This window comes from Cicer arietinum, chromosome 6 (genome assembly GCF_000331145.2).
Source record: "Cicer arietinum cultivar CDC Frontier isolate Library 1 chromosome 6, Cicar.CDCFrontier_v2.0, whole genome shotgun sequence".
NCBI lineage: Eukaryota > Viridiplantae > Streptophyta > Magnoliopsida > Fabales > Fabaceae > Cicer > Cicer arietinum.
Window position 1 is genome coordinate 12589172 of NC_021165.2, and position 17303 is coordinate 12606474.

General features: G+C 30.3%; 2 protein-coding genes and 1 non-coding gene across 3 annotated transcripts; 2 read left to right on the forward strand and 1 right to left on the reverse strand.

The window, feature by feature from the left end:
- The first annotated feature begins 7668 nt into the window (after positions 1-7668).
- LOC101490308 (cytochrome b561 domain-containing protein At4g18260) lies at positions 7669-10366 on the forward strand. The gene is made up of 4 exons (XM_004504627.4): positions 7669-7998; positions 8369-8533; positions 9028-9176; positions 9710-10366. Exons 1-4 carry the CDS (start codon positions 7861-7863, stop codon positions 10053-10055), a joined length of 798 nt encoding a protein of 265 aa, XP_004504684.1. The 5' UTR covers positions 7669-7860; the 3' UTR covers positions 10056-10366.
- Positions 10367-10737: 371 nt separating this feature from the next.
- Positions 10738-10810, forward strand: TRNAF-GAA (transfer RNA phenylalanine (anticodon GAA)). Its single transcript has one exon. It is a non-coding gene; the product is annotated as a tRNA-Phe (tRNA).
- A 2170-nt stretch (positions 10811-12980) lies between these two features.
- On the reverse strand, positions 12981-16336 carry LOC101490624 (urease accessory protein G). Its single transcript, XM_004504628.4, has 5 exons — positions 15914-16336; positions 15639-15840; positions 14938-15059; positions 14721-14825; positions 12981-13252 (listed from the first exon to the last, which is right to left on the reverse strand). The coding sequence occupies exons 1-5, from the start codon at positions 16268-16270 to the stop codon at positions 13169-13171; spliced, it is 870 nt and encodes a 289-aa protein (XP_004504685.1). The 5' UTR covers positions 16271-16336; the 3' UTR covers positions 12981-13168.
- Between the last annotated feature and the right edge of the window lie 967 nt (positions 16337-17303).

Below are 17303 nucleotides of genomic sequence, written 5' to 3' on the forward strand. Positions count from 1 at the left end.
AGCTGTAATATTTTATATTTTTAAGTGAGATTAATTTTTTTAATAGACTCTCTCTTACAATATTTGGCTTGGTGTATGTCTAATATGGTGAATTAATCAAGCCAATAGACTTTGAAATCATATTATATTTTTATATTTTATATTAAATTTAATTTGACTTTGCAAAATTATTTGTACAGTGAGAAATGTATGCCTCTCTTTATAAATTATATTTAGGTTTTATATATTTTTTAATGTGTTATTTTTTTTTAAATAGTGATTATTAAGAATGTTAGCCAATCTATTAAATTTATTGATATATTTAATAAATAACTACGTTCTCCGGTATAAACTAATTAAAACACATTTCAAAATCATCTATACTATACATAAAAGAAAGACTTAATGGTAGATTTGGTTTATCTATTATTACCAATTTATAGAATTGGTCTCTCTATTTTAATAGTCGACAATTTTGGTCTCTCTTAGTTTTTTAAATTAAAAAATGACGATTTGACATATTTTAAATGATGTGACATACAATTCTATTATATAAAACCATCTAAATGCATTAATTATTCATATGTTATTAATTAAATTAAAAATATAAAAAAATACGAAATTGAAAACTAAATTGTTATGAAGTTTTATTTCAATTTTATGGGTGTTAATAATTATATATCATTATATCATATGTCACATTACTGAAAACATCTCACATCATCATTTTTTTAATTAAAAAATCAGAAAGAAAAATCAAAGTTATCGACTTTTAAAATAGGAGAACCAATTTTGTGAATCAGTATAAATAAGGGGATTAAAACTACAATTAAACTTAAAAAAAAAACATATATCCAAATGTATAGTCTAATGGTAATAGTTAAGACTTTGAATTTTTTTTATTAAAAAGTCGATAGTTTGATATATGAAAAAAAATAATATATATATATATATATATATATATATATATATATATATTGGGAATAACATTCATATGCTTCGACTAATTTAGAGAAAGGAATAGAAAACTAGAATGATCGAATGAATCCTCGTTCTTGAGTATGAAAGAGAGATATTAATGTGATTTATGCATTACATCCTTAAGTAACTTGGCAAACAAACTAACTTAAGAAGTCGTGTCAATCAACAATTTGTTGGAAATGATAATAATAAGAATAAAAGTTTGTTCGTGTGAATTAAAAAAATAAGGAAGTTTTCACATAGAAGGGATGATATTGTTTATAAGGTGGAGGTATGACAATTAGAGTGTGTCCCAAAGGGTATCATATTTTGTGAAGGGGTGAGAACGCACGCAAATAGACAACCAAACTCGCGCGTACCGCTGCCGTTCGGCCGACTCAGCTTGGGCCTCGGCTAAGTGTTGTATTATTTTTTGTGGTCCCGGTCAAAATCTAGCAAATTTCGTATTGTAGTTTTATGTGGATCCAATTTGTTGGATCGCATATTTTTCTCTTCTTCAGATCCAGAGTTCCTCTATAAATAAAGAACTTTGCTCAGTTGGAAAAACACACCATAAGTTATCCAAAAAATTTATATGCTTCTCCATTTATGTTTCATCTTATTTTCTTTTTTTCGAGTGGTCATATTATCAAATTGCAAATGACATTTTTAACTTCCATATTGAGTGTGTAATTCTAGAATGGTTTTCGACGGTGCAGTAGAACTCTGATACAGTTTGTCTTAGCAGTTTTATCGTAGAGACTTTGTGGTTCATAATTTGTCTTGCACAATTTGGGCAGTGTCGCGAAACGTCTTAAAAAGAACAGACTCAACCTAATAATATATTTGGTGGCATAAATTTATTTTGAAACAGTTTTTCGAAACTAAAACACAACAATTTTAAGACGTTTCATTATGTCATGTATACCAGCGAAATTACTCGGACATGTTCTTCTGCTTCTGATTTCAACAATCCATTTCGGTTTTCAACAATCCATTTCGATGACATTTCTATTGTTCCAGAAACATGTGGGCAAATTGAAAATGATAAGAAAGCTGTTGAATTAACCTAATAAGAATATAATGATTACTTATGTAATAATTATATTCTTAATGGACTTGTTAATGATTTGTATGAATATTACGGTTTCAGCAATATCGCTAGACAATTTTGGGATGCTCTAAAGAAGAAATATGATATCAATGAAGTTATAGCTAAAAAGTTTGTTGTTAGCCACTACCTCATATATCAGATGACTGATGACAAATCAATGGAAGCTCAGTCCCATGAAATCCATAAAATAGCTCATGAGATCATCTACGAAGGTATGTCCTTAAATGAACAAATTCAAATTGTTGTGATTATTGACAAAATGCCTCATACTTCGAAAGATTTTAAAGATTCTCTCAGGAAAAAACAAAAGAATTATCTATGGAAAGTCTGATAACCCACCTCATAATTGAGGAAGAATCCCGTAAGCAAGACCGAAAAGATGAAGTTCTTCTTGTTTCAAATAATAAGAAGAAGAAATTCATCGGAGCAGTTCTTGAAGCCAAACAACTTAAGAATCAGAATCACATTATAAAGAACGATAACAAGAATGGGAACCCTCAAAAGGTCTCAATTATAAGGCAACAACCACCTCCTATGAATGACTTTATTCCCCCATTTCTTTATTTTAGATGCCAGAAAGAAGGTCATATGGTACGCAAGTGCAGGAACAAGTCAACATCTGCTCAACAAGCTAACTTGATAGAAAGGCATTTCTTTGCTATGATAACTGAATCAACATTGTTGGTGGATCATATGGATGATGGATAGACATTTACGTAACATGCCATGTTTTTTTATGATTGTGCTATGTTTAAAATTTACACTATTGTTGTAAGTCAGAAAATATTGTTGTGAGATTCGCACACCACTAATGTTGATGATATTGGAGATATGGAATTAATATTCACATATGGAAAATCTTAATTATGAAGGATGTGATGCACACTCTAGAAATAAGGAAGAATCTGACTTCTGATTTTTTTCTTAATAAGGCATGGTTTACTCAATCTACAGGGGCTATACACAATTTCTAAAAATTGTATTTTTGTTAGGTAATGGTACACCATTGATGGCATGTTTAAATTGAATATTGAAATCAATAAAATGTCTCATTCTGCTTACATGTTGTGTGATTTTAATATTTGACATGCTAGACTCTGTCATGTGAACAAACGTGTGATTTCAAACTTAAATAACTTATGTTTAATTTCAAAGTTATTTTCAAATGATTTTGAAAAATATGATTTTTGTAGTCAAACTAAAATAACTCTTATCAGTAGTTAGAGAATCTGAACCTTTAGATTTAATACAATTCGGTATATGTGAACTTGATTGGTTGTTAACAATAAATGGAAAATATTATTTTATCACTTTTATTGACAATTGTTATTACCATACCTTTGCATATCTAATGAAAAATAAAAGTGAAACACTTGAAATATTAAAATCTTTTTAATTGAAAATGAAATTGAAAATCAATTTAGTAGAAAGATTAAGAGATTTCGTAGTGATAGAGGAACAAAATATGATTATAGTTTATTTAATGAGTTTTTATAAATTGCAAGAAATTATACATGAAATTACTTCACCATATTCTCCTAAAATGAATGGAAAACTCAAAGAAAGAATATAATTCTTGATGAACTAGTTGTTGGTATTATGCTTAACTCCGATGCTGCATCTCATTGGTGGGAGAAACTATATTTATTGTTTGCTATGTTTTGAATAGAGTTCCTAAATCTAAAAACAAAACATCTCCTAATGAGATATTGAGAAAAGACAATCGAACTTGTCTTATTTTACTCGGGGTTGTCTGACTTATGTTAGAATTCTCGATCCGAAGCGAATTAAACTCGCCAATAGAGCATATGAACGTGTATTCATGGAGTATGCAGTAAACAACAAATTGTATAGGTTTCACAACCTAAATGAAAAAGTGATCATAGAGTCAAATGATGTTGACTTCTATGAAAATAAATTCTCTTTCAAATTGAAAAATAGTGGGGGCAGCGAGCCAAGTTACGTTCTTGTGACGAGGAGCACTTAAAGTAACAAACAATGCAAAACAAAAACTCGAAGAAGTAAGAGAGTCATAGTTGCTAAAGATTATGTACCCGATAATACGAATGATACTTTCGAAGGAGATCATGCAAATCTTCGAGAAGCTTTGTCATTTTTTGATGCAAATTTATGAAAAGAAGCTGTAAATGATGAGATAGATTCTATAGAGTATTATCTGACCTGATATTTAGTAGACTTGTCTCCTACTTGTAAATCGATAGGTTGTAAATGAATTTTTTGAAAAAGAAACTAAAATTCGATGGAACTGTGGATAAATACAAGACTCGTCTTGTAGCCAAAAGTTTTAGATAGAAAGAAAATATAAATTTCTTCGATATTTTTTCACCGATCACTAGAATTACATCCATTAGGATACTCATTTCACTAGCTGCTATTCACAACTTGGTGATACACAAAATTGATATCAAAACAACTTTTTTAAATGTTGACTTGGAATAAGAATTCTATATGGAACAACTTAAAAGTTTTTTGATTCAAGGACAAGAAAACAAGGTATGTAAGTTAGATAAATCTACGTATGGTCTTAAACAAGCTCCTAAGCATTGACAACCTCAGTTATGTCACTGATTGTACTAGACACCACATTGCCTATGTCGTGGGACTATTGTGCAGATTTATCAGTAGACGTAGTGTGAAGCATTGGAACGTTACTTCAAAAGAATCATGAGACACCTAAAAAAAACCACGAGTCTCAGATTATATTATCAAATATTTCCTGTCGTTTTTGAAGGGACATTGATGTTGATTGTAACACCTTATCAAATGACTCCAAAGCAACCAATGACTATATTTTTAGCATAGATGTATCTTGAAAATCGAAGAAATATACGATATTAACTCAGTTTCCAATGGAGTCTGAAATAATAGCACTAGCTACTGCTGGTGAAGAAGCAAGTTAGTTTAGATATTTGCTAGTTGTGATCCCTTTATGGAAAAAAACCTATGTTAGTTGTGTTGATCCAGTGTTTGAGAATCATCATTACAACAGTAAGAGACGACAAATACATTGGAAACATAATAATGTTAGAGAGTTGCTTTCCAAATGAGATGTTATGGTGGATCATGTACGCACTGATGAAAATTTAACAGATCATTTGACGAAAGGATTAGCTAGATAGAAATTCCTAAATACATCCAAAAGGATGAGACTATTGCCTATAGATCAATAAGTCACTCATGATGGTAACCCGACCTAAAAAACTGGAGATCACAAGAATTATGTTCAATGGATAATAACAAGTCACAATGATATGAGATGAACATGTTATTATATCTAAAAGAAGCATGATTGCTGAAGCGATGAAATGATGTGATAGTCTCACCTATGGAAATTGGAAGTGGGGCCGCTACTTATGGAATTTTGAGGCAAAATTGCTAGAGTGTTCACTATACTTATGGTATACATGTAGGGCCATAAATGCACGAGCTTTTGAGAATACGTCATATGAAAATGTTGTGTGTGGATTTGATATCAAAGATATAGTTCAAAATTACGAGTCACTCTTGTTGAATCTGAATCTTACTTACTATGCAAAGGTTCAAGACAAAAGACATCTCTACTCATGAACAATCTTATAGAAGTATTTGATGCTAATTGAGAAACATTTTTTTATTTTAAATTCAAGTGGTGAATGGTGGGAAATGATGATAATAATAAGAGCTAGTTGGTGTGAATTGAAAATAAAATAAAGTCCAACATAAGAGAGTTGACACATACTAGTAGTGTTTATAAAGCGGATGTATGATTGGGGCGTGCCCTAAAGGATACTCAATTTAGTGAAGGGCTGAGAACGCACACAAATAAACCACCACACACGTGCACGTCGCTGTCTGGCTCGGCTTGGTCGGGTCTGGGTTTGTGTTTGTGCTTGGATAGTGCTGCGAAACATCTTAAAAATAATTCGCAACTCAACCCAATAATATCTTGAGTACCATAAATTTATTTTGAAACAGTTTTTCGAAACTAAAAAACAATACAATCTTAAAACCAATTTATTACCGCACAAAGCAATTCTACTATATTGGATTACAACACAAGAAAGGAACGTCAAATTTTTTTATAACTTTTTTCTTCCAAGTTTACCCTTCAACTGTTTTATTTATAATTTCATCATCTTTTATTTAATTAAATAATTTAATTTTTCAAATATCTAAACTTTTATATAAATAGATACTAAGTTTTTGTGTAGTTTTTTGTACTATTTATTTAATTGATAAAATGGAACAAACAATCATGTTATTATCCATATGTACGCTAGATAAATATAATATAAATAAATTACATTGATATTTATCGTCTCTTCAAAAAAAAAAATTGATATAACTAATAAGTGAGTTTTACTTGTATTTTTTGAAACTAAACTATATTATTTTTGTTTATATTAAAAAAAGGGAATATTAATTTTCGTTGATACTGATATGATGTCAAATCTTTGAAAATAATGCAATCCAATAATAAACACGACGACCCTAAATCAAACATCAGAGCATAGACCAATTTGAAATTGAGTCGAACTTTTAATGAATATGCTACTGATCTAGCAACACATGTGTGTGAGATTAGTACGAACTAATAATAAACTGGTCACAATGACTCATTTTCTTTGAACGTCTTCAATATATATGTATTTATGTTGAATAAAAGAATGAAATGTATTCATTTGCTGAAAAAGAAATATTAATTGGGCCGAACTTTTAATGAAATGTATTAATTGAAATATTGTAACAAAAAATAAAAGAAATATATAACTAAGGGTTATACTATATATCAGTCACTGAATGAAACATTTCTATCACTACATCCTCATTTATTTGTGTAAAGCTACTTAACTGTCCAAGTATTGTGAAAAAACAAAATAAAAAATACAAACAGCAAAAAATAAAAAACAAAGACTAGATAGTGCACCGATAATATAAAGTTGTTTTACATCGTCGTCTAATCATAATCATTTAATTTGCTATATAATATTAAACTATTTTTAAATCAAAGAAGGTACATCTTCTTTAAATTATAAAATAAAAACAAAGACGTTTAAAATTTTAAATTAGAAATTAAAGGTGATGCACTAACAGCCAATTATAATATATCAATTCATAAAATATATGTGCGACTTTTCTTTTTTGTTTATTGTATTGTGCACACATGATTAACAGTGAAAACATTTACGCCCACATTAAATCATACATACACGATACAATAAATAAAAAAGAGAAGTTGCATATGACAATTAAACTAAAAAAAAAAAATCATCATAGCCTTGCCTAAGATGTATTAATAGGATGCAAATGTTTGTTATCATACTTCTTATCGTTCCATGTAAAGAAAAAAAAGAAAAGGATTGAAATGACTATTAGAGTGTTTAATTGGATTTTGACTTATTAATTTGTTTCTCAATTAAACGCGTCCACACAATATTGTATCAAATGTCAACCAACCCCACGTTAAAAGTTAAGTAGTATACATATGTCTCAACTTTTTCATTTTAATAAACTTTCTTTTTAATACTATAAGCTAAAATTTACATTAAAAAACACACATGTTACGGCAATTATAGCTTAGTGTCATTTAACAATTATAATTTTCATATTGCATGTATGTATCAATTATCATCCTCTTCAAAATTGAAGGCTTCTTTATACAAAAAGCATATACATGAAGTCCCTTCACTACTACACTTTAAAACCTCTCTCTGCCATCCCAAAAAACAATCATATCCTAAACTATCTCTAACTTCAAAACTCAGAGAGAGAGACACTGAGAAATTGTATAGTTTTGTGTTAGAAGAATGCACATTTCTTACATGTCAGTGTGCTTTGTTTTTGTTTCATTTTATGCTTCTGTTCTCCCCTTCACTCAATGCACAACCTTGGAGGAAGTGAATCATTTTAATAGCCACAGAAACACAAATAGCAAAGTTCACAAGGTATACCAATTTCTTTGAAATTTTCCTATGTATTTTATCTTCATGTTCATTTTCTTCTTCTTCTTCTTCTTGTTCTTCTCAATCATGCTGATTATTTAAACAAATGTCTGCATTACCGACACTTCATAATGAAGATATGTCCTGACTGATATGTGTCAGTATTCGACACCTGTCGACGACTCGGTGTCCAATACTGACACACATGTCATTGTTCAACAATTTCTATTTTTCAAATTTTTACCTGTGTAAAAATTGTCAAATCTGAGACTCGTGTCTGGTGTTTTTGTTAGTGTTTAAGAGCTAACAACATATCTATAGTGAGTTAGTGTCTCTTTTTTGTTTTCTTCATATTATTGACATAATGTAACAGGTAAATCATCAGAAATCATCTGACATTGCATTACATGGATTTCTTCTGTGGGGTTCAATGGGATTCTTAATGCCTCTTGGGATACTTACCATAAGAGGATCCAATAAATCTGAACCTGGATCAAGAAAGAGTAGAGTCCTCTTCTATTTCCATGTTACTTTTCAGGTCATGTATATATCTCTTCCATTAGTTCTTTGTGAAAAGTGGATAAGTGGAGTAGTGTTGAATTATTTGAGTGGAGTATATAAGATGTTTCTTGAAAGTTACATTGTGTCATCATTCAAGTTTTGATCTTTGTTTAACAACATAATCATAACTTACTTTAACTTTTATAGTGGTGTGTCCAATGTTCTCTTTTTTAATTATTTTCTTTTCTTTTAGACCACACATATGAGGATTATATAACTATATCTGTTTTAATTGACAACAACAATATTATGATTAAATAATTTAAACTAACCTAATTAGAATTTGATGTTGCATACATTTCAAGCTGTAACCACTTGGTCTAGAGTGTAGCGCAAGTAATTACTGTAAAGTGTGTGTGAGTATTGTAAACTTAGAGCAATGAGTTTCATATCTACTCATAAAAATATAGTAATTATAATTGTTATTTTTCTATATTCATTGTACACACAATCTAACATTTCATCTAACAGATGCTTGCAGTGCTTCTTGCCACAGTTGGAGCTGCCATGTCCTTAAAAAAATTTGAGAATTCATTTGATAACAACCATCAAAGATTAGGCCTAGCACTTTATGGTGCTATACTGTTGCAAGCTTTCATTGGATTTTTCAGACCTCACAGGTTAATTCATTAATATTAATTTACACCTCATACAAAGCTAATAATCCAAACTACATAAACTTCATAGTTCATATAGTAGCAAGAACCATTTTAATTTTCTATATTTCTTAATGCATGCTAATTCTTAATGCATGCTAATTAGCAGGGGAAACATTTAGGATTATTTGATTTGAAAAAAAAAGTTTTTATTCATATTTCCTGTTTTCACTATTAATTACAAAATTGTTATCTTATTTTTACTATATACGTATTACAAATCTTTGAAAACCATAAAAATATTAAATCAAAGTTATAGTTTTGTAATTTAAAGTAAAAGTATGAAATGAAAATAAAAATAAGAATAAAAAAGTTTTCTAAAACCAAATGTACTATGTTAACAAATCACAGATAATCACATATATATATATATATAGTGTTATTACAATAATAATTTGGTGACATGTACAGTATAAAAAATCTTTATCATTACGGTATGCATGAATTAAATCGATAATTTAATCTAGATGTTTAACAAATTCTAATTGAATATGCAGGGGAAAGAAAGAGAGGAGTTATTGGTACTTAGCACATTGGATACTAGGGACAATAGTTTCAGTTGTGGGGATAATCAACATTTACACAGGATTAAAAGCCTACCATAAGAGAACCTTAAAAAGCACAAAGTTTTGGAGTATCCTTTTCACAGTGGAAGTCATTTTCATTGGATTGATATATCTTTTTCAAGACAAATTGGAATATATGAAAAAGCAAAGAGTGATTGAAGGAAGCGATGAGTCAACTATGTCATCTTACCAAGATATTCCTGAAAGACAAAATCAAAAAGAGATGTTGCCAGTTGCATGTGGAAAGATAAATGCACTTGGTAATTTGTTTGACTAATAATATATGGATGAATATCTTTTGTTTACATTTTGATTAGGCTATTTGCTTGTTAATTTTCACTTTAGTTTTTGGTGTATGCACTTTATATATGAGTAAGTGGGCTATGATTTTGTTAAAGGTAAGTTGATAGAGTGCATTCATCAAAAAGTGAAGTTTGATTGGTGTATGTTATTATTTTTCTTAGATTTTACAATGTATATTTTTCACATGTATTATGAACATCATAAGTGTGTGTCACTGACCATAGAGTGTGTAAACAATTGTGTGGCTATAAGTTTAATTTGGAAAAATAAACAAATATGATTTGATATATTTATATAAATTGCAATACTTCAAATCAAAGGCATGGTGTTGTTCATTTACTTGCTTTGACTATTCACGAGTAAACAATCATGAATACTTTTCAATCAAGCAGTTTATAGAGGCTATCATTCACCTTATATATGAATTCAGTTAAGAAAATGAAATATAGAGTTGGCTATCATTCTTAATTCATGAATCCTAATAGCACTAAAATATATGTTATAAAAGCAATAAATAAATGGTGGGAGCGTGAGAGGCTCAATCTACAAAAATCAAATTGTTGAAATGAAAACAAAGGCGATTTTCCACTAGACATTGTGGTTGTACGTAATTACGGAATTTAATAATAACATAGAAAAGAAGCAAATATCAATCAGCGGGGATAGCTCAGTTGGGAGAGCGTCAGACTGAAGATCTGAAGGTCGCGTGTTCGATCCACGCTCACCGCATTTTTTTGTTCTTTGCTATCTACCGGCAAATTAAACGGCGTTTTTAAGAAAACATGTATTTTGCCGTGAGCGCATTAAAACATTTTTGTAATTTAGTTTTTACTATAATTTTTAATTGATTAATATTTAATTGATTCTACAAAATATTAATAACGTATTATTTCTTCAGCAAAAAAAGCTTATTATTTCCTGTAAAAGATATACTCTTCTTATTTGAGTTTATGTTTTAGTTGATTATGCATACTATTTTCTCTCCTTTATAGTCTCTTTCTATACAATTTATTCCCGTGGAGTGATTAAAATCAATGGTAAATGAATCTCTGGTTTCATAGGATCATGTGGTACTGCAAGTAATATCGTTGCTGAATTATTGGTTATTTAAATAGCTTGAAGTGTTGGGTTCAGAGATTTTATCTTGGAATCGAATTCCCTAGCTGCCTTAAATCTTATCAAGAATGGGACTGACATCTAGCTATCATCCTCATGTTCTTCTTATCAGTCACATTCCTCGTCTCTTGCAGCAGCCTTTGTTTTTGGTTCTGAAGCACACCTTAAAGAGAAGAAAATGAAGGTCCTCAAATGATCTGCTCAAGATTTGAAGTTTTTGCTCATATCACTCATAACAGACATGAAGTAACCAATTAAGTTTAAGAGTTTGTTATAAGAACTTGGTCTCTAATCAATTCCCTTCCTGGCATGATGATGTATATGCCACAATAATCACAATCTAAGAGAGTTTGCTTGTTAAATACTACTACTAAATATGTAAGAACACATTCAAAATTTAATATGTTTTTAGTCCCTCTTTTCTGAAAAATGATTACGGTTGGTCCCTCTTCATACTCTTTTGGTCAGTTTTTAACTCTCTTAACGACCAAAATTAACCAATTGTGATCATTTTCAGAAAAGAAATTAAGACAACGAATTGACTTAATAATATTTTTAGTGACCAAAAACAATAATTACCCTATTTTTGGGAACTAAAACATATTGAAGCAAAAATTAACTATACTGTTCTTTGCTATCTACCGGCAAATTAAACGGCGTTTTTAAGAAAACATGTATTTTGCCGTGAGCGCATTAAAACATTTTTGTAATTTAGTTTTTACTATAATTTTTAATTGATTAATATTTAATTGATTCTACAAAATATTAATAACGTATTATTTCTTCAGCAAAAAAAGCTTATTATTTCCTGTAAAAGATATACTCTTCTTATTTGAGTTTATGTTTTAGTTGATTATGCATACTATTTTCTCTCCTTTATAGTCTCTTTCTATACAATTTATTCCCGTGGAGTGATTAAAATCAATGGTAAATGAATCTCTGGTTTCATAGGATCATGTGGTACTGCAAGTAATATCGTTGCTGAATTATTGGTTATTTAAATAGCTTGAAGTGTTGGGTTCAGAGATTTTATCTTGGAATCGAATTCCCTAGCTGCCTTAAATCTTATCAAGAATGGGACTGACATCTAGCTATCATCCTCATGTTCTTCTTATCAGTCACATTCCTCGTCTCTTGCAGCAGCCTTTGTTTTTGGTTCTGAAGCACACCTTAAAGAGAAGAAAATGAAGGTCCTCAAATGATCTGCTCAAGATTTGAAGTTTTTGCTCATATCACTCATAACAGACATGAAGTAACCAATTAAGTTTAAGAGTTTGTTATAAGAACTTGGTCTCTAATCAATTCCCTTCCTGGCATGATGATGTATATGCCACAATAATCACAATCTAAGAGAGTTTGCTTGTTAAATACTACTACTAAATATGTAAGAACACATTCAAAATTTAATATGTTTTTAGTCCCTCTTTTCTGAAAAATGATTACGGTTGGTCCCTCTTCATACTCTTTTGGTCAGTTTTTAACTCTCTTAACGACCAAAATTAACCAATTGTGATCATTTTCAGAAAAGAAATTAAGACAACGAATTGACTTAATAATATTTTTAGTGACCAAAAACAATAATTACCCTATTTTTGGGAACTAAAACATATTGAAGCAAAAATTAACTATACTAGATTAGCATTGCACATCAAACACGACAATCATGCATGCACAGACTTCAAGTCCTTAAGGAGACTACTCAATTAAATTCAAGCAATATTATGTAATAAAAATAATCTCATATGCTAATGAAAAGAGTTATTCAACATGGTAGCCATAGCCATAGTAGATAAACATGTGACTCATACACATTGATGGATGTGTGAATTTGCGTATTAATACAGAACAACCAGTAGCTGTAGCAGATAGGCATGTGACTCATACATAATGATTAGCTCCAAGGTTACATGCTTCAAAATATAGTTACTTAACATGAATGAAAAGACAACAACACCATTTTTCAAATAAATGTCAACGCCGTTTCTTCCCTGTAGCTGCTTCCCATGCCTGTAAGACATGATTCACAATTTCTTCTACCCCAATGTTGTGCTTCACCTGCACATTTATACAGAAATGAAATCAAATGGGATGGGAGTAGTAAAAAATTGACGAGTTATCGTCATATGTAATACAAGACATGTCATACATAGAATGTGGTTAGGATGCTAGAAATTGAAAATCTGAAGAAAAAATATATTCCTGTGTTATAAGGTTATAGCTCAAAACAAGCTGTGTTATTATTGCCTTAAAGATGTTACAAAGAAGTGCAAATGCACAAGAATTTATTCATTTAGTAACTAGTAAGCGTCCAATTCATTATTTGTTTCTTTACATACTCTGAGACTGTTCTGCTAAATTATAGTTAGAGGCAGAAGTAAAAGTTGAGTAAAAATAAAATGCTTCATATAAACCTTGCTGCACTTCTATTAATCAAATGAGATAAACACACACATTCAATGCTATATTCCTAAGTTTCAAGTATAAATAAAAGTCCTTGCCTGTTTATTTCCTATTCAGCAAACAAATCTATACAACATATTCATAAATCAGTCTATCAATCAATTTTCTCGAAAATGTATTGATACAAATTCCGATTGTAGATCCATGACAGTTGTCTGTGAACAATTCAGTTGTTTAAACAATAGGAGAGAGCACATTGAGCTCAACAGAAAAGCAGAAAGGAAATGAAACTAACTAACAGCTAAAACTAACTTTGAAGGTTCTTTGCTTACTTTTTTTTTCCTTCTTAATGGTTCCTTACTTATTTCTTTCTAACTAGTAACTACAGAAAAAAGCATAACTTACAAGCACAATGCAATTGATAAATGTCCATAACTATCAAGCAAACACCAGTAACTTAAAAAATAACATGGAAATAAGGCATTCATTATTCTTGGGAGGATTTACTTCTCTTTCAAATTTATTACTTGTACCAGTTCTTTTTTACTCAACAGTACTGAGGAAAAGAAGAGTGAAACTAATTCCAAGACAAAGCTGTTAATGTAAATATACCAACCAAACTAAATCGGACATGCTTAGGAAAGTCACTTAGCTGTTTGGTGAACCATCAAACAACCCTATTTTAGTATTTTTGTTGGATATTAGTGCCTATGAATAAGTATATTCCTATAAGAATATATAAACTTCCGTATTTACTTTTCCAGCAATAATCAATTAGCAAAGAAGTCAGTGAAGACTACAGACTAACCCTACAATACCTCAAAAAATTCAAAGTGTTCTAAATTTAATGAAAACAGGTGATTAAGGGTTAAAGTTTTTTTTGAAACAATTAAGGGTTAAAGTGGGAATTGGTGGTCCTGTTGGTACAGGGTGTTAACGTGGGAATTGGATTCCTTGCGGTCAGGGATCTTTCATCAAGCAACCCAAACCAACAAATCATTGATCGAATAACACCTGATGTGCTAACTGCATGGATTTCCTGACTGTAGAGAATCCAGGTCTAGCTAGATATATTTAAAGCCACAAAAGGTGCAAGAAACACTAGACAACATCCTTAACTAACCTGAGCAAATACAAATGGCCCTCCATCTCTCATCCTAAGAGCATCTCGCTCCATGACAGCCAAGTCAGCCCCAATTGCTTGTGCAAGGTCAGTCTTGTTTATCACCTGGAATTAAGACCAATTAGTTCCATTATCATCATATTCAAAAATAATATATAAAAAAAGTTGTTTAGATATCTTTGTGAGTGTCACAGTTATGCATATATATAGCACTTACAAGGAGATCGGCTTGTGTGATTCCAGGACCACCTTTCCTAGGAATTTTATCACCCCCAGATACATCTATTATGTAAATAATATAATCAGCCAGTTCCCTGCTGAAATTGGCAGCCAGGTTATCTGCACAAAAACTCCAGTCAATTTCCAAACTTTCTGGAATCAAACTTATAAACTTATATAAGAGTAACAATAACCTAGAGTGATTGCATCTTCAATTTAGTCCTTGAAATTGCAGATGACAGACAATTTGGACCTTGACATCAATAAAATTTCAAAATATTTTTTTATGAGTACAAAAAAAGTAAAAACAAGGAAAACAAGGTTATCCTAAACATTACACTCCCAATAGCATCCATAAGAACGAGATGACCAAGGGTAAGAGTACACAAAGTTAGAGTAACTACGGAAGAATCTTGAGAAACTCCATTCTCGGCTGCACACATATTGTCTTCCCAATAAAATTTCAAAATATTATCTAAAACTGAAAATCCTCAATCAAATTAGTCCATCTTCAACAACGTCAGGGACTCAAAAAACTGACAATCCAAAAGTACTAATGTAATAAAAGTATTTGAGTTTCTCCTATGCCTATAACTATAATTTCATAGACTAAATTGGCGATTAACTCAATAATGACATGAAAATCAGCCTTTCTAAGTCAATTTGAAACACATTCAGTAACTAAGTAATAAATAATACCTCCTCCAGATTCACAAAGAAGTAAATCAGCTTTGTAAAGATTGGAAAGCTCCTCAAGAGGTCCAAGATTAATACTAATATCCTCACGAATTGCAGCATGTGGACAACCACCAGTTTCAACAGCACGTATCCTTTCCTCTGGAAGTGCTTTGTGTTTCACCAAAAACTCACCATCTTCTTTAGTAAATATATCATTTGTCACCTTCAATAAAAAATTGTCAAATGATATAGATTTTGAAGATAGAAAATAGGATGAATTAGTAGCTAGTACTTACTGCAGCGAGACTGTAATGATTTCTTAAATTTTGACAAAGCGATAACATCAAAGCGGTTTTGCCAGTACCAACAGGACCACCAATTCCAACAGTGAAAGCTCTTTCATTGAAATCTCTGTTGATAAGTGGTTGAGCTCTTCTGCTGAAGAAACCTGGAGAGTAAATTGGTTCGTGTGAATGCGGTGCTAGACCATCGTGGCTGTGGTACACCTTCCCATCAGCACCTACCCATGACATGCTACTTGCATCTCCACCTCCATGATTATGGTCATGGTCATGGTCATGGTCGTGATGATGGTCATGATCATGATGATGATCATGTGCATGTTCGTGAGTGTGCTCGCCTCCAGAAGCCATTGTTCTGCTGTTAGTAAACTAGATAGATTTATCTCCGATGATACTACTTACTAAGTCTTAACCAATTACTTCTACTATTTATTTTAAGAATTCATTTATATTATACCCATTTTTTTGTTCTAAATTATATTCATTCATTAATTCATAGTATAAGAGTATTTTGATGTAAAACAGTAACATATCTATAAACAAGTGTTTGTCGATGTTAAGATTATTCATTAAAATTTATAAATGGATTGAAATTATTATGTTAATTTTAATCAAAATAAATATCACATTAAGACAAGAAAATATAAAACACTTCATCAAAATAGAAAAACTTAAAAACAATATACTCCGATGATAAAATAAAATAAAAATAATTTATGTAAAAAGTATTTATTTAAATAAATTGGAAAATAAATTAATTAGAAGAATGATTTTAGATAGAAAAAAATTTGTCTTAAACCAGTAAAACAACAAAAATGTAAGTTAATTTGGAGGAGCGGCGGCTGTGTTGGTCTTTTTACCAACTCAATTAATGGTTACATGATTAAAAATATTTGATTTTAATTATTTTTTTAAACTCAATAATCATAATTATGGCGTATATTATTGGTTATTAAGACACATAATTGTTTTGTTGATAGTGTAAATATTTTTAAATTGAAAACTATCAAAATTAGATTTATTATTGATATCAAAAAGATAAAATTATAATTATTAAAAAATATTTTATTTCGAATTTAAATTTAGTCATATTAGAGAATATTTTGTTTTTTCCTGTGAATTTAAACTCGGGATAATTATATCAGAGAACGTTTTATTTTTTAAATTTAAATTTAAAATCTCGTAATTATATATTAAACTAAAAATTGAAATGGTGTTAATTTTAGATAATTTTCTTACTAAATTTTAGTTTATTGAATTGAGGAAGTAAAAGGACGAGGTGTGGACCAGATTAACCATGTGACAAGGCCGACAGGATTTGGTTACATGTGATTGTAGACACTGATTCCAAGGTAGTATTTGATTTGAGACAAAACAAAAGTTG

What these genes read in the sequence shown, in the direction of transcription:
- LOC101490624 (XM_004504628.4), bottom strand. Translation starts at nt 16,270, where the DNA reads ATGGCTTCTGGAGGCGAGCACACTCACGAACATGCACATGATCATCAT. An exon ending in TCACACAAGCCGATCTCCTT is followed by an intron (nt 14,826 to 14,937) that starts GTAAGTGCTATA and finishes TCTTAATTCCAG; the next exon opens with GTGATAAACAAGACTGACCT. An exon ending in GGCCATTTGTATTTGCTCAG is followed by an intron (nt 13,253 to 14,720) that starts GTTAGTTAAGGA and finishes ATAAATGTGCAG; the next exon opens with GTGAAGCACAACATTGGGGT.
- LOC101490308 (XM_004504627.4), top strand. Translation starts at nt 7,861, where the DNA reads ATGCACATTTCTTACATGTCAGTGTGCTTTGTTTTTGTTTCATTTTAT. An exon ending in CAAATAGCAAAGTTCACAAG is followed by an intron (nt 7,999 to 8,368) that starts GTATACCAATTT and finishes ATAATGTAACAG; the next exon opens with GTAAATCATCAGAAATCATC. An exon ending in GGATTTTTCAGACCTCACAG is followed by an intron (nt 9,177 to 9,709) that starts GTTAATTCATTA and finishes TTGAATATGCAG; the next exon opens with GGGAAAGAAAGAGAGGAGTT.